The 27226-nt window shown below is 42.6% G+C and overlaps 3 protein-coding genes across 3 annotated transcripts in view; 1 reads left to right on the forward strand and 2 right to left on the reverse strand.

Annotated features, from left to right (window-relative positions):
• The window catches only part of LOC306818931 (NLR family CARD domain-containing protein 3-like), a 324740-nt gene that overhangs the window by 105759 nt on the left and 191755 nt on the right, over window positions 1-27226 (reverse strand). The gene's annotated exons all lie outside the window — the stretch shown is intronic.
• The window catches only part of LOC306818930 (uncharacterized protein), a 358920-nt gene that overhangs the window by 76215 nt on the left and 255479 nt on the right, over window positions 1-27226 (reverse strand). The gene's annotated exons all lie outside the window — the stretch shown is intronic.
• LOC306818929 (uncharacterized protein) overlaps window positions 13396-27226 on the forward strand; it is a 182585-nt gene continuing 168754 nt past the window's right edge. Inside the window, exons 1-8 of the mRNA XM_079336664.1 lie at window positions 13396-13484; window positions 15685-15834; window positions 16810-16907; window positions 17056-19054; window positions 21168-21338; window positions 22490-22663; window positions 26269-26442; window positions 26994-27167. Of these exons, the coding sequence (XP_079192790.1) occupies window positions 15704-15834; window positions 16810-16907; window positions 17056-19054; window positions 21168-21338; window positions 22490-22663; window positions 26269-26442; window positions 26994-27167 (2921 nt within the window). The 5' untranslated portion in view covers window positions 13396-13484; window positions 15685-15703. The remainder of the gene's footprint in view (window positions 13485-15684; window positions 15835-16809; window positions 16908-17055; window positions 19055-21167; window positions 21339-22489; window positions 22664-26268; window positions 26443-26993; window positions 27168-27226) is intronic.

Below are 27226 nucleotides of genomic sequence, written 5' to 3' on the forward strand. Positions count from 1 at the left end.
GCTAAACTTTCGGACATCTGAATTTATATGTCACTGTCACCATGTAACGGGTGTGTTTCTGTCCTGCTGAAGTTCTAAACTTCTCTGGATGCACATCCGTTACTGGTCGTGATATCTGCGTTGTGTTCTGTGTTGATGTTGATGGAAGATGGAGGACTCGGACCACAATTTGCTGGCGACTTCTCATTTAATAAGAACTGAGCTGGCTGCAGCATCTGCACAAATCAAAAAGACATTTCTGTGACATGCGGTTCTTTCTCACACAGGTCTCCAGTCTCCTTCCCTCAGCGAGCGCAGCGCGGACCGCTAGACATGTACATATATAAATGCTTTAACAGCATTAATGTTTAAATAAAAATTAACAGTAAATAAAATGTACTTATTCAATTGAATTTCACAGCATCAAAACTACAACCAGCACAATAAACAGTGAACATGTAAAATACAAAAATACCCATACCTGCACAAATCAAAAAGACATTTCTGTGACATGCGGTTCTTTCTCACACAGGTCTCCAGTCTCCTGTTAACAGAACACACGGGAAACCCCGTAGCACTTAACAACACGTGTCCGCTAATAAACTTCTAAAAACTCAATGATAAAGTTTATATTCGGAACGCAACTTGTCCTGCATGCTCAGAAAGGCAACGAGTGGACAATAATTGCGACTACTGCATTTTATATTGTTGTAAAAAGAAACAGTGCTAAACCGTCAATAGAGCAAAGTAGCCTTACCTTCCCTCAGCGAGCGCAGCGCGGACTGAGAGAAGCACTACACGCGTCACTCGCAACACACACACACAGCGATCTCTTAAAGGGACAGTACAGGTATAACAGTATGGGTACAATGAACCTCAAAATACATAAAGAACATACAAAATGAAAATATCTTCAATATTTATAAGGATTTGGTGAAGTTTCAAATAAAAATAAATATATCATTTTAACCTGGTTACATTCACCCCTCCTGAAATTCACCAACATCCTTAAGCGACCAAAAAAAAAACAGAAAAAGCAACGTCTATACTGGCAAAACCTGGCACAAGTCACATGAAAGACCGAGTCTCCCTAAACAACTCAGAAGTTACCCCTCATACAAGGATCAGGAAGGACAGAGGTTGTACAAGTCTCTAAACTCCCCTAGTAAAATGCAACGCCTAATACGCCGCACAAAACTTGGCCCTCTTTTCAAACCCATAGACACTTGCCATACTGCAAAAAAAAAAAAAAATGTGTGCGGCCTACCAAGACCTCTCACAGAGAAGAAGAAGAAAAAAAAAAAATTAATATTTGTGTCATCACTTCTTAACCCTCAAGAGTAAAAGAGAATAGAGAACGATCAGCAAATGAACGTCTCGGACCCTTCAAAAATGGTTTCTGAACCATGAATTCTATCAGCCTATTTACTGACTTCACTAATCTGCCTGTACGTGTCCTGACCTCACCATCAGCCCCAGCGCTCGTGCTCGAATCAAGTTCAACTGAGGGGTCAGCATGTGGTTCAAGTGAATTAGATGGACAGTCAGTAATGGCAGTTGAAGGACTGGGCATTGGACTAGACTGGATCTGCACTTCTGAACCCACCAGCTCGGACACAGACGAAACTTCAGACTCCGTTTCATCTCCGGAACAAGAGAGAACTTGCGCGCCATCACCCTGAGTCACGACTCCAGACATCGAAGCAGTATCCTCATCTGAGAGGCAATCATCCAGGTCAGACTCTCTACTGTCCAACGATAAATCTGCCACACGGGCATCCCCACATTGGTCAATCCCCAGGAATGGCAGGAAGTTGACCTCAAGCAAGAGGTTTCTGTGTACAACTCTTGTGTGTCCCGCTGCATCTATTATTCTGTAAACATGTATGCCGGGATTCGCATCAACAACAGTGTACACACCATCCTCCCACCTGTCAGCTAATTTCTTCTTCCCGCGCTCTCCCTTGTTTGCAACCAAAACACGGTCACCAACAGACAGGTAGGTACCCTTGACTCGCCTGTTGTATTGCTGGGTTTGGTGCTGCTGCTCTGTGGAAGAATGTTTCTGAGCAATCTCCATTGCACCTTTCAAGCTGGACAGCAAAGACTTGGAATAAGAATCATAGTCAGCGACTGCAGGATCAGTCAAGACACGCTTGAACATGATGTCCACTGGCAGTCTAGGAACACGCCCAAACATGAGGAAAAAGGGTGCATAACCCGTTGTCTCGTGGATGGTTGCATTATAAGCAAATGTGAGAGTCTGAATCTGTTGTGGCCAATGCTGTTTCTCTTTGAGGGGGAGAGTACGAAGCATGCTACCCAAGGTGCGATTAAACCTCTCAGTGCCCCCATTGCCCATCGGGTGGTATGCTGTCGTGTGAGATTTCTTAACACCGGCCAACCGAAGAAGCTCCGCAATCAAGTTGCTTTCAAAATTGGCACCCTGGTCCGAATGAATCCTTTCTGGAAAACCGTAGACACAGAACACATTATCCCAGAGTTTTTTAGCAACTTGCTTCGCTGTCTGATTAGCGCAAGGGAATGCATGGGCGAGTTTGGTGAAATGGTCGGTGACCACTAGGACATCCACAGATCTTTGTTTGCTGTCCTCCGCTGACCAGAAATCCATGCACACTAACTCCATTGGCGCCGAGCTCCTGATGCTCTCCAAAGGTGCGCGAGCAGAAGGTTCAGGTGACTTCCCAACCACACATCTCCGACAGCATTTGACATATGAACGCACATCTTGCTCCATGCCTGGCCAATAAAAGCGCTGCCTAGCAAGAGACAGAGTACGGTCCTGACCCTGATGACCCGCCAGGTCATGGACACCAGACAACGCCTGATCTTTAAGAAGCTGAGGCAACACATATTGAAACCTCTTCTGCTTGGTGACAGGGTCTCTTGTTACTCTATACAAGACATCGTCATGAACCTCCAGCTTGTCCCATTGCTTTAGCAACCTGAGGGCCTTCAAGTCAGCACCATGCCTCTCCCGCCTAGATGGTCTTTTCTTAGATGTAACAAAAGGAAACACTTTGGAGATGCAGGGGTCATGCTGCTGATTTAACTGCAGCTCCTGGGTAGAAAGCATGGGTAACACATCCTGACCGCTCGACAAATGTTGGACGAGCTGAACCAAAGGCAATGCCCTGTATTCCGCCGCATCAGTCCAGTCAGTATGAGCCTGACAGAGAGCTCTAATCTCAGCTGCATTACACACCCTCCTGAAAACGGGAGTACCCGCCGAAACTCGGACTTGATACTGACAACTGACTCTGAAAACGTCCTGCACAGAATCCACTGCCATGTCATCAGCTTCCAGAACCAAAGTGGCATAAGGTTCCTTCAACAGCCTCTGGCCAACAGTCTTTGCAAAGGGGTCACGACTCAAGGCATCCGCAACCACATTACTTCTCCCAGGTAAGTGCTTGAGGTCGAAAGAGTAGGAAGCAAGTTTAGACACCCAACGGATCTCACATGCGTCAAGTTTTGGCTTCGTTAAAAGGTAAGTGAGTGGATTATTATCCGTCCAGATGGTGAAACTGCGACCTTTCAGCCAATGGCTGAACTTTTCACATACACTCCACTTTAAAGCCATGAACTCCAACCGATGAGCCGGGTACTTCCGCTGAGAAGCACTAAGAGTTTTGCTTGCAAAAGCTACTGGTCGGGCCTTGGATTCACCTCGAGGAACTTGCGAAAGCACTGCACCCAGACCATCTAGCGACGCGTCTACTGACAGGATGAATGGTTCGTCAAAATCCGGGTGAGCAAGGACAACACATTCCAACAACATTTGCTTCAACTTTCCAAATGCATCACCACACTCCACTGTCCAATCTGCAGCGGTAAGCTTGCGAAAGGTGCCTTGTAACCTTGCATTTTTGGCAGCCTTGCCCCTTCTCTTCTGACCAGCCGTAAGTGCAAACAAAGGCTTAGCAAGGGAGGAACAGTTGGGAATGAAATGTTGATAATAAAACACCATGCCAAGGAAAGATTTGATCCTCCGCACAGAAGGCGTGCACCCATCAGTCTCCATGAGGTCTGACACTGACATGTTATTAATGGCCTCCACCTTCGCAGGATCGACAGACACACCTCCACCATTAATGACATGACCAAGAAAGTTGACTTGCTTCTTTAGCAGATGGCATTTCTTAGGAGCGAGTTTCAAGTTGTTCTCTCGGAGCCTCCGAAATACTGTCTCCAGTCTTGAAAGGGCCTCTTCCTCTGATGGTGCAAACACAAGAAGATCATCAAGATAACAGAGAAGCTTCGAAAAGTTCATGTCCCCAAAGATGCCAGTCATCATCCTCATAAAGGAAGCCGGACTATTACACAGTCCCTGTGGCATGCGGTTGTACTCATGCAGCCCAAGGGGGGTGGTGAAAGCTGTGTATTTCTTGTCATCTTCATGCATCGGGATGTTGAAGAAGCCAGAGGTCAAGTCCATTGTGCTGAAGAGACAGTTTCCTCCAAGAGCAGCCAAACAGTCAGACTGGTGAGGTAAAGGGTGTGCGTCCTTCAAAGTCCGGGCATTAAGCCACCTGAAGTCATTGCAGAGTCGCAACCCACCATCTTTCTTCCACACCATCACAAGAGGTGAAGCGTACTCACTGGTAGACTTCCTGATGATCCCTTTTTCCTCCATATCAGTCAGAACCTGCCTCAGCTTCTGATAGTGAGCTGGTGGGATCCGCCTGTATGGTAAGCGAAAAGGTCGGTCATCAGTGAGACGGATGCGATGTGCGTATCCCTTGACTTCGCCACAGTCCAGTGAATGCTTAGAGAAAATATCATGATATTCTGTCAGCAGCTGAGTTAGACGAGACCCGCAATCGACACTAACCTGACGGAAATCAATGTCGATGTCACCGAGGCCCAAATCCTCCAGCGTGTTGGCTGACTGAGCAGTGGGACAAGAACCACCGAAGGAGTCAGGTTGCATCGACTCCGTGTCAAACTCCTGGTTTGCTGAGTCACACTGTCGTTTCTCCGACACTTTGTGTAAACCTTGAAAGACATCTACGTCCTCAATCGCCAAACACGGAAATACATCAGCCATTTTGCTGTTTCTCTTAAGCGTGACAGCTTTGTCAGATGGGTTAACAACAGTCATCGGCACCCACCTATCACCCCAGAGTGGTGTAACAAGGCGACCCACCAAAATTCCCCGTGGCATAGCCCTGGAGCTAGTTGGTTCAACGATAACTGTACTGCCAGGTGACATAGGAGCATTAGCAGGCAATCTGCCCCACACCAAATGTTCATGTTTAGGCAAGAGGGTTACTGCTTGAGTGAGCTTGACAGTCCCTATTCTATCAGGAACTTCACTTCCTTTCCAACGTGCAACGTTGGTAAACATCGACAAGAAATGCTCAATATCAGAGTTAGACTGATGTCCATATCCAGAGGCAATGTCCCAGTAACTGCTGTCATTCTTCAGAGCGTGAATCAAATACTTGATGACATTTGAGCCCAAAATGAGGTCATCATGCTGACCAGGAACAACTAAAGTCGGTACAATGCAACTAACCCCATAGAGCTCCATCTCTAAGTCATAAAAACCCTCCGGTCGCGTCTGCAAACCACCACAACCAATCAAAACAATGTTTTCTTTAGGTTGCTGCTTCTTAGGTAAAACATTGGCCGAACAGAGTTTGTCCACTGCACTTTGGCTAATGCTACAAGCCATAGAACCAGAATCTATCATACCTTGAACCTGAACACTACGGTTAATCATCACTGAAGCATAGAAAAGCTCACTGAAAGCTTCAATTCTCTGAGTGGCCTGAATGACTATTCTCGACCCCTTAGGTGCTTTGGCACAGCTCTCCTCATACAAATCAGTGAGGTCACAAGTTTCAGAGAGGGATTCATTCACACAACCCACACCGCCCCTCCCCAGATGTGGGATGTCTAGTTTAACTGCTGATTCTGGCTGGAAGCACTGTCAGCAGTCTGGGGATAGCTCTTGCTATATCGCTGAGTACAATCCTTCTTCCAATGGCCAGGAGACAGGCACTTAAGACACCTGTTCTCCCGTCTGCAGTGAGACAACGTGGAATGAACGGAAGCCCCACAAACCCTACACGCTCTCTGAGAAGGCTGAGACGCTGTAGTTTGGTCGCTAAGATGAACTGGCACCTGCGTGTGCTGTGTGACTAGCCGATCTAATAAGCTAACTAAACTCTTCATGCAGTCGTTGTCAATGTTAGTAACAGTAGTGGAAGCTGGAGGTGGTACAGTTGACTTACTGTAGTCACAGGCAGGTGCATCACCAAGCATAGGCACATGACACTGAGAATGAACTTCACGCACTGTTGAGCCGGGTTTAACTGGTTGTAAAGCTGCAGACCGAGTCTTCTTCTCCTGCATGTGCTCATCAAGTCTCTCTTGAATTTCACAGGCTGACCATTTCTCTGCAGACTTGAACTTGAAAACACTGGCGAGTGCCTGATCAGGACAGTGTTTGATGAACATCATGCTGACTTCATAGCTCGGATCATCAATGCTACGGCCCCGTCTCTTCAAGCATTCATCCGCCACATCCACCGTTTTGTTCAACCTGATCCAATACTCCATTGCATCCTCGCCTGACATGGGCAAAGTGTTGTAGAAATCCGCTAATGGCATGCTTGAGTACGTTAGTTCACTGAAATGTTGCTTTAAGATGTCAAAAATCACGTGGGGATTAGCAGCATGGTCAATGGATGTGTTGTTACGTAGCTTTATCTTCACCACATCTCCCGCCTTACCCATCAGCTTCGCAAGGATTTCTTGTGAATGTTCATGAACTGGAATCGCTCGTTTCTTCAAATACAAAGACATAAGGTTTAGCCACTCATGGACTGTGAACCTGTCAGAACCATCACCTCTAAATATGGGCGGCTCCTTTGCATCTGACTGTAAAACCACTTTAACATCTGGTAATGTTGTCTCTGATCGCTGTACAGAATCACTAATGTTCTGTGTGCTTCTATCTGCTTGCAGCTGAGCACTAATAGACTTGCCTAACTCCTCAGCTAATTGTGTAATGAGCGAGCCCAAGTCAGGGCCCTTTTCGACTTGAGAAGATCTGGTCTGACTCACATGACGCGTGGACGCAAGATGAGGAGTACCTAACACTGTGTCTCCAGGACCCGGTGTTCTGGCCACTAAGGGATGACTGATAAACCCCCTACCCACACCAAACTGGTAACCAGGAGAAACACTATCACTATCCTCACCCTCCCTGTCAAGGAAAAATGTCTCACCCTCAGCCATAGTCCAGCCACACACCTTACACAGAGGATATGAATGGAAAGAAGAAAAAAAAAGAAAAAATATATATATAGCAGATCAAAGCTGCTATACAAAGAGCAAAAATCAAATCACATGAGCACCTTAGACACAAGTCACACTCATCAAACCACCCGAACTGCAACTAACTTAGTTTCTTGAGTCACAAAATAATCTGTGACATTGCTGTTTCTATATCCAATAACAATCAATACAAAAAAAAAAATGCACTAAACCAGCAGGTGCAGTCCAGCAAAATACCTGAATACCCAAAAAAAACAAGTGATGGCAGCCTCCCTCGGCGAACGAGCAGGCGTCGTTCCTCAGACCAATCCTTGAAAGGTCACGGCACCATTGTAACGGGTGTGTTTCTGTCCTGCTGAAGTTCTAAACTTCTCTGGATGCACATCCGTTACTGGTCGTGATATCTGCGTTGTGTTCTGTGTTGATGTTGATGGAAGATGGAGGACTCGGACCACAATTTGCTGGCGACTTCTCATTTAATAAGAACTGAGCTGGCTGCAGCATCTGCACAAATCAAAAAGACATTTCTGTGACATGCGGTTCTTTCTCACACAGGTCTCCAGTCTCCTTCCCTCAGCGAGCGCAGCGCGGACCGCTAGACATGTACATATATAAATGCTTTAACAGCATTAATGTTTAAATAAAAATTAACAGTAAATAAAATGTACTTATTCAATTGAATTTCACAGCATCAAAACTACAACCAGCACAATAAACAGTGAACATGTAAAATACAAAAATACCCATACCTGCACAAATCAAAAAGACATTTCTGTGACATGCGGTTCTTTCTCACACAGGTCTCCAGTCTCCTGTTAACAGAACACACGGGAAACCCCGTAGCACTTAACAACACGTGTCCGCTAATAAACTTCTAAAAACTCAATGATAAAGTTTATATTCGGAACGCAACTTGTCCTGCATGCTCAGAAAGGCAACGAGTGGACAATAATTGCGACTACTGCATTTTATATTGTTGTAAAAAGAAACAGTGCTAAACCGTCAATAGAGCAAAGTAGCCTTACCTTCCCTCAGCGAGCGCAGCGCGGACTGAGAGAAGCACTACACGCGTCACTCGCAACACACACACACAGCGATCTCTTAAAGGGACAGTACAGGTATAACAGTATGGGTACAATGAACCTCAAAATACATAAAGAACATACAAAATGAAAATATCTTCAATATTTATAAGGATTTGGTGAAGTTTCAAATAAAAATAAATATATCATTTTAACCTGGTTACAACCACATCATCCCAGGTGAGTCCTGATCATGATGACGTTACTGGTCTCTACATGGAGGGTCTGTAACTGATCACATCCATGGATCGGTACAATAATTCATGTTTAGTATATAAATGTAAACTAAATCAACAAACCTGTTTAAAATGACGAGTCAGGTTTGGTACCTAACACGTGCTCCTCTGTGTTTAAATGAATCATGTCAGTCCAGGTATCTTTAATGATGTATTGATAGTTTTATGAGACACAGTGGTGAATAAACAGCTCGTTACAAACTGCTCACTCCTAAATGAACATTTAATCAACATTTCCTCCAGGACAGTTTAAATAAATCAGAAGATTGAGTCACTTAATGTTTACTCTGTGTTCACAGGAGCAGCTTCAGAGCCCGTTATTAAAAGACTCGAGGAACCAAATGACCTGCAGTGTGTCGTTAAAGGAGCGTCTCCTGAAGCTACAGTGGAGTGGAGGGACAGTTCTGGAAACATCCTTCATGCTAAAGAAGCTCAGGTCACAGAAAGAGGAGGCAGCTACGACATCATCCTCCAAACCACTGTGACTAAGAGCGACACCTACAGCTGTGTGGTCACATGACATGACATGATAAGACAAGACACACAAGACATGATACATGAGGAAAAACATAAAATAAACAAACACTTAACCCGGGGATGTGACAGATCATGAGTCTGTTTCAGGACATTGAAGTGAGGATACAAACAGCCTACATGGAGAAGGAATGTACAACTATAGCCTGTAAACACTCAGGTGAACTTTGAGTTCTGTGTGGACATTTAGTCTTCTGATGGACATAAAGCTGATGCTCATTAGTGTGTCTGTATTTGGGCTTTTCTGTGGTTGTATACAGTTGAAGGTCTTACATGGCAGTGCTGTTTTAGCCATTTGTTATTGTCCATGTGCTCGACATGGTCTACATTGCTATAACCTCCTGTACTGACGAGTTGTTTTCCTTTAGAAATGTGTGAAATTTTACTATGTAAATCTTTAAACGCTGTTTTCTCAAAAGGGGTTTTTTCTCATACTCCGTCACATAAATCTCCACTTCAGTAGCACTTACATGCACCAAACTTTCCAGTTTTATTCCTAGGTATACTCTGCAGGGATTTACAGAGGGGTTTGTTGATATATCATTCATAGCCTGATTTATGTAACAGTTTATTCCTAAAAACAGGGCGATAATCAATTTTTTTGGTCTGTTGATAGTATTTTCTGATTTATGAAGTGATAAAAAGAGATCTTAAATCCCTTTGTATCTACTATGTTAACTAAATGAAAAAGTAATTTTGAACCTGGCCATTTCCAATGTTCAGATTTATATCCCCCCAATGTATGCAAATTATTAGAGCTTATTTCATTAAATAATGCCTTATTTGCATATTTAAACATAACATTTCAGAAAACTTGTAATATTAAAAATATTTTTCTTAACATAAGTAATGAACTGTAGAAGTTTCATGTTGATATCTGTGAGTTCATTTTTTACCCTATTCACCTGTAGTTTCTCGCCTCAATGTTTGTGCATGTTATTTACTATCTGTTTTTTAATCTGCACCCCTGATGTCTGCATTGACTGTTTAATGTCTGTTGTCACACCTCTGGCACTACCCCCACCTCAAACACAACTGTACATGCATAAACAACACATACTACTAGAAGCTCAGCACCTTCATCGGGATCAATACAGTCTGTCTGTCTGTCTGTGCTCAAAAAAATAAAGGGAACTCTTTCTCTGTTCCCTACCCTATATGATATATGTAATATCATTAAATAATGTATTAAATTAATTTCTTAGCCTTAATCTTTGCTGCTTTAATGTTTGTGCAGGTGTTGCTCCTCCGACCTGGCCTAGGGGTGTGCCAGGGAGGAGAGTTTCAATAAATCCTGTATATGAATACAAAAAGGCAACGAAGTTTAGCTGTGTTCAGCTCGGCTGCAGGATTTATTCTCATTCGACATTTTAAACAAAACACTTTTTTATAACTAACATTACATTATCACATAAGACCATACGAAGGGACCTCACCCTGGGTACATAGCCTCTAAACATAGTGGCTCAGTGGCTGAAAGAAAAGCACAACTCATTAAACCAAACAAAGTAAGGACAGGCAAATTCAGTTGGTGAAAAAACTAGAGCAAACAGCAGCAGCTAAAACCACCTAAAAAATGGAAAGAGGCCATTAATAAAAACTCTGGTTAAACTATCAATTCAAACTAAGCCACCCTGCTCATCACCGCAGGGAACTAGAAGGTGTTGAGAGCCAGACAACAACAAGCCAGTGCAGCACAAAGAATGAGTGTGTGTTAAAACAAACCAGTTCAACCTGCCATGCCAGCTCTACTCACCAAGAGACACCAAACAAATGTCAGCCACCCAGGTGGTTTCAATAGGCTGATCAGTGTGTGTCTGATTCATGAGCAGAGGAGGGAGGGGACAGGTGAGAGCTGCGTTCAAGTGCTACATGCTTGGATTCTACCACATGTGCATAGCTGGCAGGGAGGGTGAGGGATGACGTCAACACATTTGCATATCAGCATCAAGAAGACGTTCTGTGTGTGTGTGTGTGTGTGTGTGTGTGTGTGTGTGTGTGTGTGTGTGTGTGTGTGCGTCCCTTTTGAAAAGATAACATCCACGGTGTCTCCATGACAACCGTTTATTGACAAAGACCGCTGTGTAACTGTCACTGCTCCGTTCAAAGTCTGAGACATCCTGGAGGGACTGGTGAGGTTTGGTCCTTTATTTCCCCACATTTGTTTTTGGCGCTTTTATTTTGAAGGCAGAGTTTTCTCTCTACTGGCTTAAAACAATATGAGATATTTGATACGACAGGGAGGGACAGGTGACAGGTAGGGACAGGGAGGGACAGGTGACAGGTAGGGACAGGTGACAGGTAGGGACAGGGAGGGACAGGTGACAGGGAGGGACAGGTGACAGGTAGGGACAGGTAGGGACAGGGAGGGACAGGTGACAGGTAGGGACAGGTGACAGGTATGCAGAGATACAGGAAATCGCCGTCGTCCACGCCCTTCCCAAATCATCGACTGGACAGAAAGGTGAACAAGGTTCGATGTTTTTAATTTGAATTCTTTATCCAGCGTGCTTTATTTGATTTATTTGTGCCTTTTTGTTTGTGCGTGTGTGGAGCTTACACCTTGTGGTTTGTGCGTGTTTGGAGCCACCAGCTGATTGACACCTTCAACACACAGTGTTTGATTGAAAGTTATGGGTTGTATTTTTGAGGTTCATTATGAATGATGGAGTTCACTGTTTGTTCTTATCAGCTATATTTGACACAGTTTCTCAACTTTGTAAATTCCCCTCCTGAATGATCACACATGGGATGTTCTCAGCTGTAGAGCAACTGAACACATGTCAGAAGTGAACATACGTTCAAAGCAGACAGATTCAGTGGATCCTGCTGAGAGGTGAACACACACACACACACAAAGTGGATCATGTGTGTTTTGTGTGTCACATTAACTTCGACTTTGAAACACACATTTCTGGCTGTGGGGTTGGTGAGCTTCAGAGTGGCAGTGACAACATCTGTACAGGGACCTCTGAATTTCAGTTCGTGTTGTGGCTCTAGCACCAGGACTTGTTCTGTTCTTGCTATATCACAGGGGTTCTTCCTCTCTTGACGGCGAGAATGACATTATTTTCCTGCAATGTAAAAAAAGGTATTTATTGTAATAAATCAAAAAGGAAAAAAAAATGCAGGGTGGACCGAAGCTGTAGGGAGGGAAAACTAGTTACACAACAGAACCAAATATCTACCAATAAAACGGGAACTAAAATAATTTATTTTAATATAGAATAGAAAAAAATTACAATTGATATTAAAATACTAATCAAAAAATAAAGAAATGAACCCAAACGGAGCTGAAGCCACCTAGTTCAGAGGCAGACTACGCTGAGGAAGGTGTGGCGGTGCCACCATATACCATAAACCACAACGTTAGTGTCTTCTATTAGTGACTCAGTGCTCTGAACTCACAGGCCAAGTGGAGGGACCTCACCCTGGGTACATAGCCTCTAAACATAGTGGCTCAGTGGCTGAAAGAAAAGCACAACTCGTTAAACCAAACAAAGTAAGGACAGGCAAATTCAGTTGGTGGAAAAACTAGAGCAAACAGCAGCAGTTAAAACCACCTAAAAAATGGAAAGAGGCCATTAATAAAAACTCTGGTTAAACTATAAATTCAAACTAAGCCACCCTGCTCATCACCACAGGGAACTAGAAGGTGTTGAGAGCCAGACAACAACAAGCCAGTGCAGCACAAAGAATGAGTGTGTGTTAAAACAAACCAGTTCAACCTGCCATGCCAGCTCTACTCACCAAGAGACACCAAACAAATGTCAGCCACCCAGGTGGATTCAATAGGCTGATCAGTGTGTGTCTGATTCATGAGCAGAGGGGGGAGGGGACAGGTGAGAGCTGCGTTCAAGTGCTACATGCTTGGATTCTACCACATGTGCATAGCTGGCAGGGAGGGTGAGGGATGACGTCAAAACATTTGCATATCAGCATCAAGAAGATGTTCTGTGTGTGTGTGTGTGTGTGTGTGTGTGTGTGTGTGTGTGTGTGTGTGTGTGTGCGCGTCCCTTTTGAAAAGATAACATCCACGGTGTCTCCATGACAACCGTTTATTGACAAAGACCGCTGTGTAACTGTCACTGCTCCGTTCAAAGTCTGAGACATCCTGGAGGGACTGGTGAGGTTTGGTCCTTTATTTCCCCTCATTTGTTTTTGGCGCTTTTATTTTGAAGGCAGAGTTTTCTCTCTACTGGCTTAAAACAATATGAGATATTTGATAGGACAGGGAGGGACAGGTGACAGGTAGGGACAGGTGACAGGTATGCAGAGATACAGGAAATCGCCGTCGTCCACGCCCTTCCCAAATCATCGACTGGACAGAAAGGTGAACAAGGTTCGATGTTTTTAATTTGAATTCTTTATCCAGCGTGCTGTATTTGATTTATTTGTGCCTTTTTGTTTGTGCGTGTGTGGAGCTTACACCTTGTGGTTTGTGCGTGTTTGGAGCCACCAGCTGATTGACACCTTCAACACACAGTGTTTGATTGAAAGTTATGGGTTGTATTTTTGAGGTTCATTATGAATGATGGAGTTCACTGTTTGTTCTTATCAGCTATATTTGACACAGTTTCTCAACTTTGTAAATTCCCCTCCTGAATGATCACACATGGGATGTTCTCAGCTGTAGAGCAACTGAACACATGTCAGAAGTGAACATACGTTCAAAGCAGACAGATTCAGTGGATCCTGCTGAGAGGTGAACACACACACACAAAGTGGATCATGTGTGTTTTGTGTGTCACATTAACTTCGTCTGCAGCTCACAAACTGTTCAAAAGAGAAGCTGAACTACCTGTGGAGGGTTTACAGTCCTGTCACCAGCTGGATCTGGGTTTGTTCTTGACAATAGATTAGCAGAGGTTATGTGCTCCCTCACACATACTGTTTCTAAAGTCTCTAAATGATGCAGTCTATTCTAGAAGATGCATTTGTGGCAAGCCGAGCATACGATAAAGTGTAGAACCAAAAACAAGTTTAATTGGGCTGACAACGCCACCTGGGGAGTTTCATCCCCGGAAATACAAGAATGATGCTTTCTCAGCTTCTTGACTCACTCGGTTTGACTCCATGTCCTTTAGATCCACTTCTTTTCCATCCATTTCTTCCTTTGAGTCAGTTTCTCCTGCCGATCCCACTTTATTGCGTTCCTCGGCCATTGTGTGTAAATTGTGCCACTATTGTTCTTTAGCATCTATGGCTACACAGGCTTCAGCTCCGAGTCTGGAGTGTAGATTTTCTACTAATGTAGCGGCTGTTTTAAACATCACTGCACAGTCGCTCTGAACCACAGGAGTGCAAGGTTTCTGACACTGAAGACCAGGACCACGTCGTCCATTTAAGTCCTTTATTCCAAGCAAAAAAGGAAGAATATTACATGTCCATGTCCACAGGTAGAAAATCTGTGTGCTCCCACACCTGTAGCTCACTCAAAACCACAGAGCAACGTCACAGGCGTCCATATAAAGGGAGGATCTTACCTTTACCAAATTAAATCATGTTTTTACTTGGTGTTAATTCAAACGTAAACATTTGTAATCTCTATTTATGTTTTTAAATTGTTTTATCAACTCAACTTTACCTTAAAGCAATATTTAGATTTTTAACGCTAGATTTTACCCTCAACTTTTAACACAGGAAATTTCTATAATTTTAACCAAAATAATATTCAAAGTTTTACTGTATATGGCTCTCACACTTGTCAAGAAGCCATGCCACAGGTGAAGGGTCTCCAAATCCTAAATGACTGCGAGGAGAATCAGCGGCTAGTCCAAAAAGTGCCAGATTGGGAAGCTTCCCGATGGAACAGAAAGGTTACTGAAGCCCTGCACAGTCATGAAGATTTCCCCAGTTTTCATGATTTTGCTAACTTCATGTCTATGGAAGCCGAAATAGCTTGTAACCCCATCACTTCCTTCAATGCTCTTCATCCCCCAGAACCCACTGTGAACAAACAAAGTTATGTTAGTAGGGACAGAGCTAATGTTGTCAGCACACAGGTAGCTGCAAATAATGAGAGCAAAGAGGTAAACAAAGGAAACACAAGGCCCCCATGTCTGTTCTGCTATGACTCCTTTGCAAAAGAGAAAGCACTTTGCTATGGCTGTATGAAGCCTGCTCATAATAAAAGGGCTGCTACAATTCTATCAGCTGAGTGTTTTTTATCATTGCTGTTTATTTTACAGTCAAATTCAATTCTCTTTAAGAGAGCTGTAAAAATCTGTGTTAGAAAATGTCTCTTTGTATGTGAGTGTGTGTGTCTGTACGGTCGTGTCTGTGTGTGTCTTTGTATGTGAGTGTGTGTGTCTTTGTGTGTGTGTGTGTCTTTGTATGTGAGTGTGTGTGTCTTTGTGTGTCTTTGTGTGTGTGTGTGTGTGTGTGTGTGTGTGTGTGTGTGTGTGTGTGTGTGTGTGTGTGTGTGTGTGTGTGTGTGTGTGTGTGTGTGTGTGTGTGTGTGTGTGTGTGTGTGTGTTAGATCATGTCTCCTGTTTCTCTTGTGTTGATCTCTCAGTGAGTGTTTCTGTGTTTCCTCTCAGACTGACTTCAGATCAGATCATGGATGTGAGTTCACAGGAAGAGGAGGACGGAGCAGAGTCTCCTGTACCCAGCTGTCTGTCTCTGAAGAGTGATCGGTCCAAAGATGTCATTATAAACTTCAGAAATAAAGGTGGACCCTCGGACACAAAGTAAGTCTTCTTACTAACTCTTTGTCTCTTCAGATGTTTTAGGAGGGTTAAAACACAAGAAACAATCATCTCCCTGCAGACTATGAGCTGAATCCAAACAGAAGAATTTCTCTCTTTCTTTTTTAATTTCATCTTTATTTAAGCAGGTAATTAACCCATTGAGATCAAGATCTCTTTCACAAGGGCGACCTGGCCAAGAGGGCAGCAGCACACGTCATGATTAAAACAGTTTACAGACAATAAGTTCAGAAAAAAACAACAATTCCAATGAACAGATCAGTTTACAGATGAAGTGTAGAGTTGTGATGACAGGTTACAAACACAGACACACAGACACTGTCCGATTGCCTCACGTTTTTTGTCCTTTAAGATCGAGCCAAAGGCTTCAAGTGAAATGAGGTCGGCCATTTTCAAGTCATTCTGGAGAAAGTTCCAGGTAGAGGGAGCAGCAAAACTGAACGCTCTTTTTCCGAGCTCAGTGCGGACACGAGGAACAGACAGTTTTAAAACATCACAGGAACACAAGGCGTGTTGGCTTCTGGTTCTTTGAAGGTGTTCACATAAATATGACGGCACCAAACCAAGAAGAGCTTTATAAAGAAGATTTAGCCAGTGTAAATACCTGCGCACCTTTAAGGGTGGCCAATCAGATTTCATGTACAGGTCACAGTGATGAGTAAGGCGTCTACAACCTGTCACAAATCTCAACGTGCATTGATACACGGTATCCAATGACTGTAAACATTTAGCAGAGGCGCCCATGTACAGCACATTGCCATAATCCAACAAAGGAAGAAAGGTAGACGAAACAAGAAGTTTCCTCGCCCTGAGTGAAAAGCAGGATTTATTTCTATAATAAAATCTCAGCTTCACTTTGAGTTTGGAGATGAGTTTGGTGATATGTGCTTTAAATGATAGTTCACAGTCCAGAAGGAAAGATGGAGTAGATGTAGATCTAAAGACATGTCTTCACAGGGGGACGAAGAGGACTCATGTTAGAGAGGAGACGTCCTGTCCTCAGTATGGAAAAAGATCCAGACCAGGAGCTGTCAGTCAAAGCAGCACTGAACAAAGTAAGACTGTACACCTTTGTGCTTCTGTGATCTCCTCAAACACGACTTTTATTGGTCAATGTCAAAAGTCTAGAAATTAAAACTCTTTTTACTTCTTTTACAAAAACATCTGAAAACAATAATCAGATTGTATCATTCTCTCTTTCAGTAGATAGAGGTCAGCAGGAGGTTTTAGATCAACATAAGGTCAGTCTGAGGACGAGATGTGAACATGTGACTGAAGGAAGTGATGAAACAGGAAGTAGAGCCCCCCTCAAAAGGATCTACACTGAGCTCTTCATCACAGAGGGGCAGAGTGAAGAGGTGAACACCCAACATGAGGTGAGACAGATTGAGGCAGACTCTAAAAAGAAGACCGTCCATGAGACTCCAATCAAGTGCCAGGACATCTTTAAAGCCTTACCGGACCAACAGGAACCAAAGACAGGAGCTCAACCCGACCAACAGGAACCAAAGACAGGAGCTCAACCCGACCAACAGGAACCAAAGACAGGAGCTCAACCCGACCAACAGAAACCCATCAGAGTGGTTCTGACAAACGGCGTGGCTGGTGTTGGAAAAACCTTCTCAGTGCAGAAGTTCACTCTGGACTGGGCCGAGGGCTCAGAGAACCAAGACGTCAGTCTGTTGATCCTGCTTTCATTCAGGGAGCTGAACTTGGTCAGAGATAAGCGCTACAGTCTTCTTGAGCTGCTCCGTGTTTTCCATCCAACATTACAGAAGGTGGCAGCAGAGACGCTCGCTGTCTGTAAACTGTTGTTCATCTTTGACGGCCTGGATGAAAGCCGACTGTCATTGGACTTCACAAACAGGGAGGTTGTGTCTGATGTCACACAGAAGTCATCGTTAAACACACTGTTCACAAACCTCATCGAGGGGAATCTGCTCCCCTCAGCTCTCATCTGGATCACTTCTCGACCTGCAGCAGCCAATCAGATCCCTCCATCATGTGTTGACAGGGTAACAGAAGTACGAGGCTTCACTGACGCCCAGAAGGAGGAGTTCTTCAGGAGGAGGTTCAGTGATGAAGATCTGTCCAGCAGAATCATCTCACACATCCAGACATCCAGGAGCCTCCACATCATGTGTCTGATCCCGGTCTTCTGCTGGATCACTGCCACAGTTCTGGAGCACATGATGAGCACAGAGCAGAGAGGAGAGCTGCCCAAGACCCTGACTGACATGTACTCACACTTCCTGCTGGTTCAGACAAAGAGGAAGAAGAACAAGTATGGTGAGGGACGTCAGGCGAGTCCACATGAGCTGACGGAGGCCGACAGGGAAGTTCTTCTGAAGCTGGGGAGGCTGGCGTTTGAACATCTGGAGGACGGAAACATCCTGTTCTACCAAGAAGACCTGGAGCGGTGTGGTCTGGATGTCACAGAGGCCTCGGTGTACTCAGGAGTTTGTACAGAGATCTTTAAAACAGAGTGTGTGATCTTTCAGAAAACAGTCTACTGCTTTGTTCATCTGAGCGTTCAGGAGTTTCTGGCTGCAGTCTACATGTTCCACTGTTTCACCAACTGGAACACAACAGTACTGAGGACTTTTCTGGGACAAACACATGTAGATTCAACTCTTGATGTTCTCCTAAAGGAAGCGATGAAGAAATCCCTTCAAAGTCAGGACGGTCACCTGGACCTGTTTGTTCGCTTCCTTCATGGTCTTTCTCTGGAGTCAAACCAGAGACTCTTAGGAGGCCTGCTGGGTCAGACATACAACAGTCCAGAAATGATCCAGAGACACTTTGGACGCCTGCTGGGTCAGACAGACAACAGTCCAGAAATGATCCAGAGACACTTTGGACGCCTGCTGGGTCAGACAGACAACAGTCCAGAAATGATCCAGAGAGTCATCAACAACCTGAAGGAGATGAACAGTGATCATATCTCTCCTGACAGAAGCATCAACATCTTCCACTGTCTGACGGAGATGAACGACCTCTCAGTCCATCAGGAGATCCAAGAGTTCCTGAAGTCAGAGAACAGATCAGAGAAGGAACTCTCTGTGTTTCAGTGCTCTGCTCTGGCCTACATGCTGCAGATGTCCGAGGAGGTTCTGGATGAGTTGGACCTGAAGAAGTACAAGACATCAGACCAGGGACGACAGAGACTGATTCCAGCTGTGAGGAACTGCAGGAAGGCAAAGTAAGTCCAGATGTGATGAGCATTATAAATCAGTGTCACGTACTAATAGTGCTGGGTGATATGACCTCAAATCAATATCACCATTTATTGAACATGTGACCTCAGTTAAGATTAATAAAAGATGATTTAGTTTTAGTTTTTCCCCTCATAGTTCACTGACATGGTCTCTACTGTAAATGTGCTCCACTATTAAAGCTGGGATATGTTTCTAATGAAGGAGTGAATATCTGATGAACTATCGAGTGGTTATTAAGTGAATATTTGGAATTGAAATCAAATCATCTCTTGAGCTGAAAACCACACATTTTAGTTTGAAAGGAGAAATTAACTTCTCTAACAGAGAAACTTTTTTCTTCAGTGTTTTCATTTGACTTGTTTTTGTTGGACGTCGTCTTCCATGAAGACAAAATGTGTTCAAACTTCCAGGTCGTGGATTGGACGTGTCTTCACGTGACTCTGTCCTGAAAATAATTAAAATAATTCACATGGGCGAGATGACATCGATTAATTGTTCTGAAAGTCAGTTTGTAATAATGTTAAATTAATTTTCCAGCCCTATGTAATAATTTAATAAACTAAAGTAAATCCTCTCTGGTCAATAAAAACTGTTCCTCTGTTAATGTTCAGGAGAAACAGTCAGTGGTAGTTTTTTTCAGACGTGATGTTTTTGAGGTTTTTGTCCTGAGTTCATAAATGTTTTTGATAGTTGTTTTGTGAACACATTCAGGAGAGAATTCCCAAAGAAGTGACTGAGATGTGTGATAGTGTTAATCCCTGAAAAGAGAGATATCAGGTCCAGCCTCTGCAGGCATTACTAATCAATCATGAGCATCATCTCTGAACATGTCAGCAGGTAGATCACAGATAAAGTGTTCTTACAGGAGATCCTTCACCTCACTACATTTGATTCTTGGCTGACTTGTTTGATTTCTGGATCATTCTGCAGCAGTCTCTGTATTTTCACCTTTATAGAAGTGAGTCAGACGGCTGGAGAATGAGATGGTCCTCCTCCAGAGTTACTGTTCAATGACTTTCAAATGGTTTTCTACTGCAGAGAGAGTCCTCTGAATAGATCCCACTTTAGATCACTATAGACATGAGCTCATCCTAAATCAAACTCCATGTGTTTCCATGTGTAACCCTCCTGGATAAATGCACGTCTTTCTAGGTTCTGGAGGAGCGAGGTCGTGAGCACAGTTACCACACACACACACACACACACACACACACACACACACACACACACACACACACACACACACACACACACACACACACACAGTTTAAGGAACAGAAGCTTTGTTTGAGTCAAATCAGGATTTTGACCTCTAAATGAAATCATGAGCATGAATGATGTTTACCTTTTATTAGTTACAGGATCACTAAATCACATGAACTGGTTTGAATGACTTTGCAAAGCCAAAACTTGTTTGCTAACAGGCAGAAAAAGGAGCACAATGAAGTGAGCAGCTGGCTGACTGAGACATGTGAAGTGCAGCTTTTTAAGATGACACACACTTCACTCAGTTTCATGACTTCTACAGGAACTCTTCTCACTCCTAACTGATGAATTATCCTCTGTCCATCTTTATCACTTAGTGCTGCTGTTTATCAACTTCTACATTTAACATGGTGACAACATGGTGACCATCTCTTACTCACTCTGGCTTCATAAAAAAAGAAACTCTCGTCCTGCATCGCAGACTTTTACTTTGCTGCACATCAATCTGCACTGCAAAACTACTGTTGATTTTAGTCGTACAAAACTGCAACAATAAACTCACTGACTTAGTAATCACAGCTCGAGTGTGTTACATCAAATAAATACATGAACTGATGAACTAAACCAATAATTATGTTGTTTATGACTCTTTTAATAACTCTTTTTAAGCTGTTTTAGCAGCAGGGTTACACATCTGTAACATTTAGTAAATGATTGAAAGATGAAGAATGTGCAGGTTTGAAAAGCAGTGAGGAGACTCAGTGAGAGATTCCACTGATGTGTAAAGTTAAGACCAAACAGGACCTGTCAAACTTCAATCATCAGATGTGAGACGTGAATATCAACGCTTCTTTCATGACTATTAATTGTCTATTATATGTGTCATTACAGACTTTTTAACTGTGGACTCTCAAAGACTCACTGTGATGTCGTGGCCTCAGCTCTGAAGTCCAACCCCTCCCATCTCAGAGAGCTGGACCTGACCTACAACGATCTGCAGGATTCAGGAGTGAAGCTGTTTGAGGGACTGCAGAGTCCAAACTGCAGACTGGAGACTCTGAGGTCAGATCACTGACTGTAATATAGATATGAATATAATAGAAACTGTGTTGACTGTGTTTGAATTTCACCCATTCTTGAGAATTGTGAAACATCATGTCCCAGACAAACAAACAAAAGCTGTCATGTGGTTTAGCAACTACTTGTGCAGCAGAACACAAAGTGTTCAGGTTGATGGTATATCCTACAAACCCTCACCAGACGTGATCTTTACACTCTCTAAATACCGTTTTTAATTCGCTCTGTGAATAAGACGCTCTCAGAGAAGCTCCGTCGAGATGCGTTCAATGGATGATGCAAGCTGGGGATTCAGAACACTGTCATTCCTTGAGGCCTCGGGTTGCCTGCACGCCAAAACATTGAAACAAAGAGCAGCGTGCTGTGAAGCAGGAGTAGACTTGTGTCTCTGGATGCTGGAAGCATTTGAAGAGAGAGAACAATGGGAGACGACTGCTTTTATTCACCCTAAACTTCACACCAACATGTGTTAGCTGTTGCAGAGCATGCTGGGAGTAAGAGTCAGCTAAAGAACTACTATTCTGGCTGTCCTCAATAAACACAGTGCTTTGTTATCCATTGAGTTTTCAGAGTTAGGCTCAGAGAGAGAGAGAGAGAGAGAGAGAGGAGCAGGGTGAAGTGAGATGAGAAATAGCTGAACTGTCAGCTCTACAGAAGACGTGGAGAACTATATTTTAATGCAACATGAACTATATCCATATTAAAGATATTGTCTTATATCATGTTTGAATATATATCCATATATCTTAAATACTGGATATATCTTCCAGCCCTAATCTGCCGCCAAGACAAGACACGTCCAGTTACATCTCTAATATTTCTCTGACTCTAATCACTGTTGGAAATATTTGTTGTGATGTAAGTAATCAACAATAAAAAGATATATAACATGGGTTTAGTCCATTTGAAATGAATTCAGATATTTAAATGTAAAGATTCTAATAAAATTCAACATATTGTACGTTTCAATCTAAGAGTGATCAGGAAGTACAAAAACATGAATGAATCACTATGAAGTCCTTCAATGTGTGAATGAACAGATGATGATCACATCAGTGTGTTCATGTGGACAACATCACACATTCATGTATAAAGCTCACTGTCATCTACATTTACTTCTTTTATTCTTTATTCAGATTGTGGGGCTGCAGGTTGTCAGAGATCAGCTGTTCTTCTCTGGCCTCAGCTCTGAAGTCCAACCCCTCCCATCTCAGAGAGCTGGACCTGACTAACAACAAGCTGCAGGATTCAGGAGTGAAGCTGCTGTGTGATTATCTGCAGAGTCCAAACTGCAGACTGGAGACTCTGATGTAAGATCACTGACTGTAATATAGATATGAATATAATAGAAACTGTGTTGACTGTGTTTGAATTTCACCCATTCTTGAGAATTCGGAAACATCATGTCCCAGACAAACAAACTTAAAAATACCACTTACAAATGAACTTATTCCTTTTTTAATGAAAATCCCTTTAAAAGATTTTTATGATGAAACTAATTTGAAATCCCAAATGTTGGTTCTGATTTCTTTGTTTCATGTCTAAACCTGCCCGATGGCAGAAAACAATTAAAAACTTTAAACTATTTAAAAAAGAGTCAAACTCTTCAAACTATAAAAGCTTCTGATACTAAAGGTGTAAAATACTATTATAGTCATCGACACTTTAAAATGTTGTTTTTAGGAACATTTGGACCTGTTAAAGTTGTGTCCCAGATTTGAGTCAACTCTGTCAGACTTTTACAGAAACATCAAATAATCAGACATAAAAAGAGGTGAGCTACAACATGAAGGACCCCTGATGGGTTGAATAATATAAATGTCCCTAAAGCTGACTCTATCAACAGACTGGATAATATTAATGCAGCATATCATGGCCGTGGTTCTGATCTAACAGACAACACTGAAACTCTGTGCAGGCCGAAAGATAGACAATTTAATGGTCAGTGTGGAGCCATTATATACAGCACAACAGATGTCACAAATTCCGTCCCACTTTAGATATTTCTGTACATGGTATGAAGAATCACATTACCTTTACTCTTTAAATGTCAAACCTCTATTTGAGGAACACTTAATCATTGTACTGTCAACTGAGGCCATACATTATACTTTTGTGATACCTCATCTCTTCAAATATGGTCATATCTTCTCAGAATAAATCGTAGTCTGCTAACAGCAAAATCATCTCTACAAGATGTAACCAAACTGAACGTATTCACAGAAATTTGTACTATCAACCCCCGTCTTATTCCTGCTTTTAAAAAGGGGGGGATGCTGTTCAAACATGGTTCACATTTTGATTTGTTGAGAACTTGATGAAATGATTTTACTATCAGCTGTGTCTCTACTCGGGCTGTAACGCTACACAAACATTTGGGTTGGGTACGGTTCTCAGTTCTGAAGATTGGGTTGGGTACATTTTGGGTCCAGTAAGGGACCTGATGCAACACTTTCTTTTTCTTTATCAGGAACATTTACAACTTCCCTTTTACACATTGTCTTAAGTTCAGCATGGACAGTTCAGACTTCACCTGCTCAGGTTTCTTTTACATGACATTTTAAATGAAACATTCAAAAATTACATCAAATCAAATACACTTATAACCAAAAGAGTCTCCAATCAATAAAAGAAATGAATGAAATAAAATCATCCATATAGCCTATAGCAGGGTTTCTTAACCTTTTTGACCTTGGGGCCCAACATTTTCAGGGCAAGGTAGTCTGGGGCCCAATCGAGTGAATGGTTCTGATTTAACTTTTGCGGTCATTTTTATTTAATAGCTATTTGTGTCAATATGTTGTAATAATGAATACTGTTCTTCATTTGTACGTTTTTTAATCAATATATCAACCTATACATGGGCTAATTATGCATAAAACCTTACACAAGTTAAGATCATTTAATTAATTTTGCTCATATAAAACCATGTTTAAGTGCATGTTTGTCAAATAAGCAACACAATATAAACTTAGCAATAAAAGCAATAAAATTAGGTGCTCAATGAAGTTAGGTAGATTTGTTGAAATTAAAAAGAGCATTCTGTTTTGTGTAGCGCTGCCCCCGTTGCTGTCATTATTTTTTCATTTTAAGAACCTCTCCATTATGTTTCCATTCAGATTCAGGCCCCGTTTACACGGAGACGCTGTGACAGTAAGACGAAACATTTGGACATGTGCAGTAGTCGAGAACAAACAAACAACAATGGCGGCGGCTATGTGCTTCAGCAGCTATTGGCGTTGTATCGTCTCTTAAAACAGAACCTTGACATGATACATTGTGTGTGTCGCCGCCGAAAGAGCATCGAATACTTGCAGCAAATAGTTCAACCTTTACCCAAGCACAGGGCGACCATACGCAGCGTTTAGGTAAGACTTGGGAGAACTAGCTGCTAAAGATGATGTTGTGGAGGAAGTGGTTATACTTGTGAGTGTCGCGTTGTAAAGTTCCACTGCCCACTACTGGCCGGGCGTGAGAACTACATCGTTTTCTTAACGTTAAGCTAAATATTCTTCTCCTCGTTATGTAGGCCTACTTCTAACTGATGATACTGCCTCTGGTGGTCGGAGAGCATATTGCAGGCCAACGATCACGGCCCTTACAGCCCACAGATGCAAACATATTATCCCCTCGCGGCCCTGCAGGTGGCGCGAAGGGCCGCGGCCCCATGGTTAAGAAACCCTGGCCTATAGTATATATAAAAAGATGTGTTTTAAATGGCAGAGACAAACACTGACACCTTTCTGTTTATGAAGTCAGCACTTTTTAGAGCACAAAATAAAGCTGGGACAGTTTCATCTCACAACTATTCATATTTCCCTCTGTCAATATAAGAAGCTGTAAAAACACAAAGTCCCATTCTGCATGTAATCCACTGTAATAAAAACAGCAGTGGTGTTTGTTATGTCTTTGGCCCGTTCAGAATTATTATCAAGAGGCTGTTTAAATGCAAAGGAGACTTGGCTTTGCTCCACACTCTCTTTGTTCCTGCTTGCAGTGATGTTCACGTTGGCGTGCTATCTCTTTAACTGCTTTAATAAGTTGGACTTGTTGTCAACGTACCCGACAGCTTCACTGCTGTCACTCCTGTGAGCGCTCGCTACACTTGAATTGTGCACTGGCACACAGATTTTAGCCCAGGCTTTCTGTCATGAAAAAGACTTTTGGTTCAAGGGTTTAAAAGCATCAGATCCCGACAACAGACGGGTTCAAATCAAGATTGAAATGAAAAAAGTCCTGAGAAGAGTGGAGAGTGACAGCAGGGCACGAGGACAACAGAAGGGAGAAGAGAAGTTTCAGCCACAGTGGCAGACAGCTGGAGCTGGAACACGCTGCAGCTACATTTCTACTTAGATTAAAGACTAGATCCTGGTAAAGATCAAGGTTATTCACAAAGCATGTCAGTCCTTAAGAGAGCTCCTAAAGTCCAAATGTAAGGATGAAGAGTTTCTCCCTCAGAGAAGAAAGGAGGAGAGAAAGGTGACAGCTCTATCACAGCCTCATATTAATATCAAATAGATTCAGTCCACTCTTACAGTTACCAGCATGCTGAACAAACACTTAAACATCACAATGCTTCAAGACTTCATTGTTGACTGTTATTGTCCAAATTCAAACTTAAGTCCTCCCTCCTCAAAGCTGTAAACCATGAAACACTGGATATATAACATGGGTTTAGTCCATTTGAAATGAATTCAGATATTTAAATGTAAAGATTCTAATAAAATTCAACATATTGTACGTTTCAATCTAAGAATGATCAGGAAGTACAAAAACATGAATGAATCACTATGAAGTCCTTCAATGTGTGAATGAACAGATGATGATCACATCAGTGTGTTCATGTGGACAACATCACACATTCATGTATAAAGCTCACTGTCATCTACATTTACTTCTTTTATTCTTTATTCAGATTGGAGGACTGCTGGTTGTCAGAGATCAGCTGTTCTTCTCTGGCCTCAGCTCTGAAGTCCAACCCCTCCCATCTCAGAGAGCTGGAGCTGAGCAGGAACAAGCTGCAGGATTCAGGAGTGAAGCTGCTGTGTGATTATCTGCAGAGTCCAAACTGCAGACTGGAGACTCTGAGGTCAGATCACTGACTGTGTCATTCATTTGAATCATTTCAATCCACATCCTCCATTGTTGCACATTTCAGGATTTATATATTTTCAGTATTTGTCTGAATTTAAATCTCTGGATATTTAATGATTTAAGAGATTTCTTATTCTTGAAGTTGCTGAATAATTTTGAAATTTGACGTGAAAATGTTTTTGTGACTCTGTGAAGTAAAGTTGAACAAGGTGCACATGAAGCCTCTGGTTTCCTCTGGTTCTGTTAAGAAGTGAAATCATGAAGACTTGTGATTCAATAATGTGTGATTTGATAAATGTAGTAACATCACAGAGCTGACTGAGATCAGCAGCCTGTTCTTCATCTGTGCACATGAACAGCTGGATGAATGTTGAGCTGACATTTGGAGGATTTAGATTTAGTGAATACACAATCAGAAATGATCCTCTAATCATTTAGAGAAAACTTGATTCATCAGGACAAAGTGATGTTGAGATACTCATCACACCCTGAACACATGTGACTGGATTACACATTATTTTCATTCTTCTTTTATTCTTTATTCAGATTGTGGGACTGCAGTTTGTCAGAGATCAGCTGTTCTTCTCTGGCCTCAGCTCTGATGTCCAACCCCTCCCATCTCAGAGAGCTGGACCTGACCTACAACAACCTGCAGGATTCAGACGTGAAGCTGCTGTGTGATCTTCAGAAGAATCCAAACTATGGACTGGAGACTCTGAGGTCAGTCTCTCAGTGTTCTTTAGTAAACCCTCCACATATCAGCTCATACATATATTTAC

The sequence above is a fragment of the Symphodus melops genome (genome assembly GCF_947650265.1).
Source record: "Symphodus melops genome assembly, chromosome: 23".
Lineage (NCBI taxonomy): Eukaryota > Metazoa > Chordata > Actinopteri > Labriformes > Labridae > Symphodus > Symphodus melops.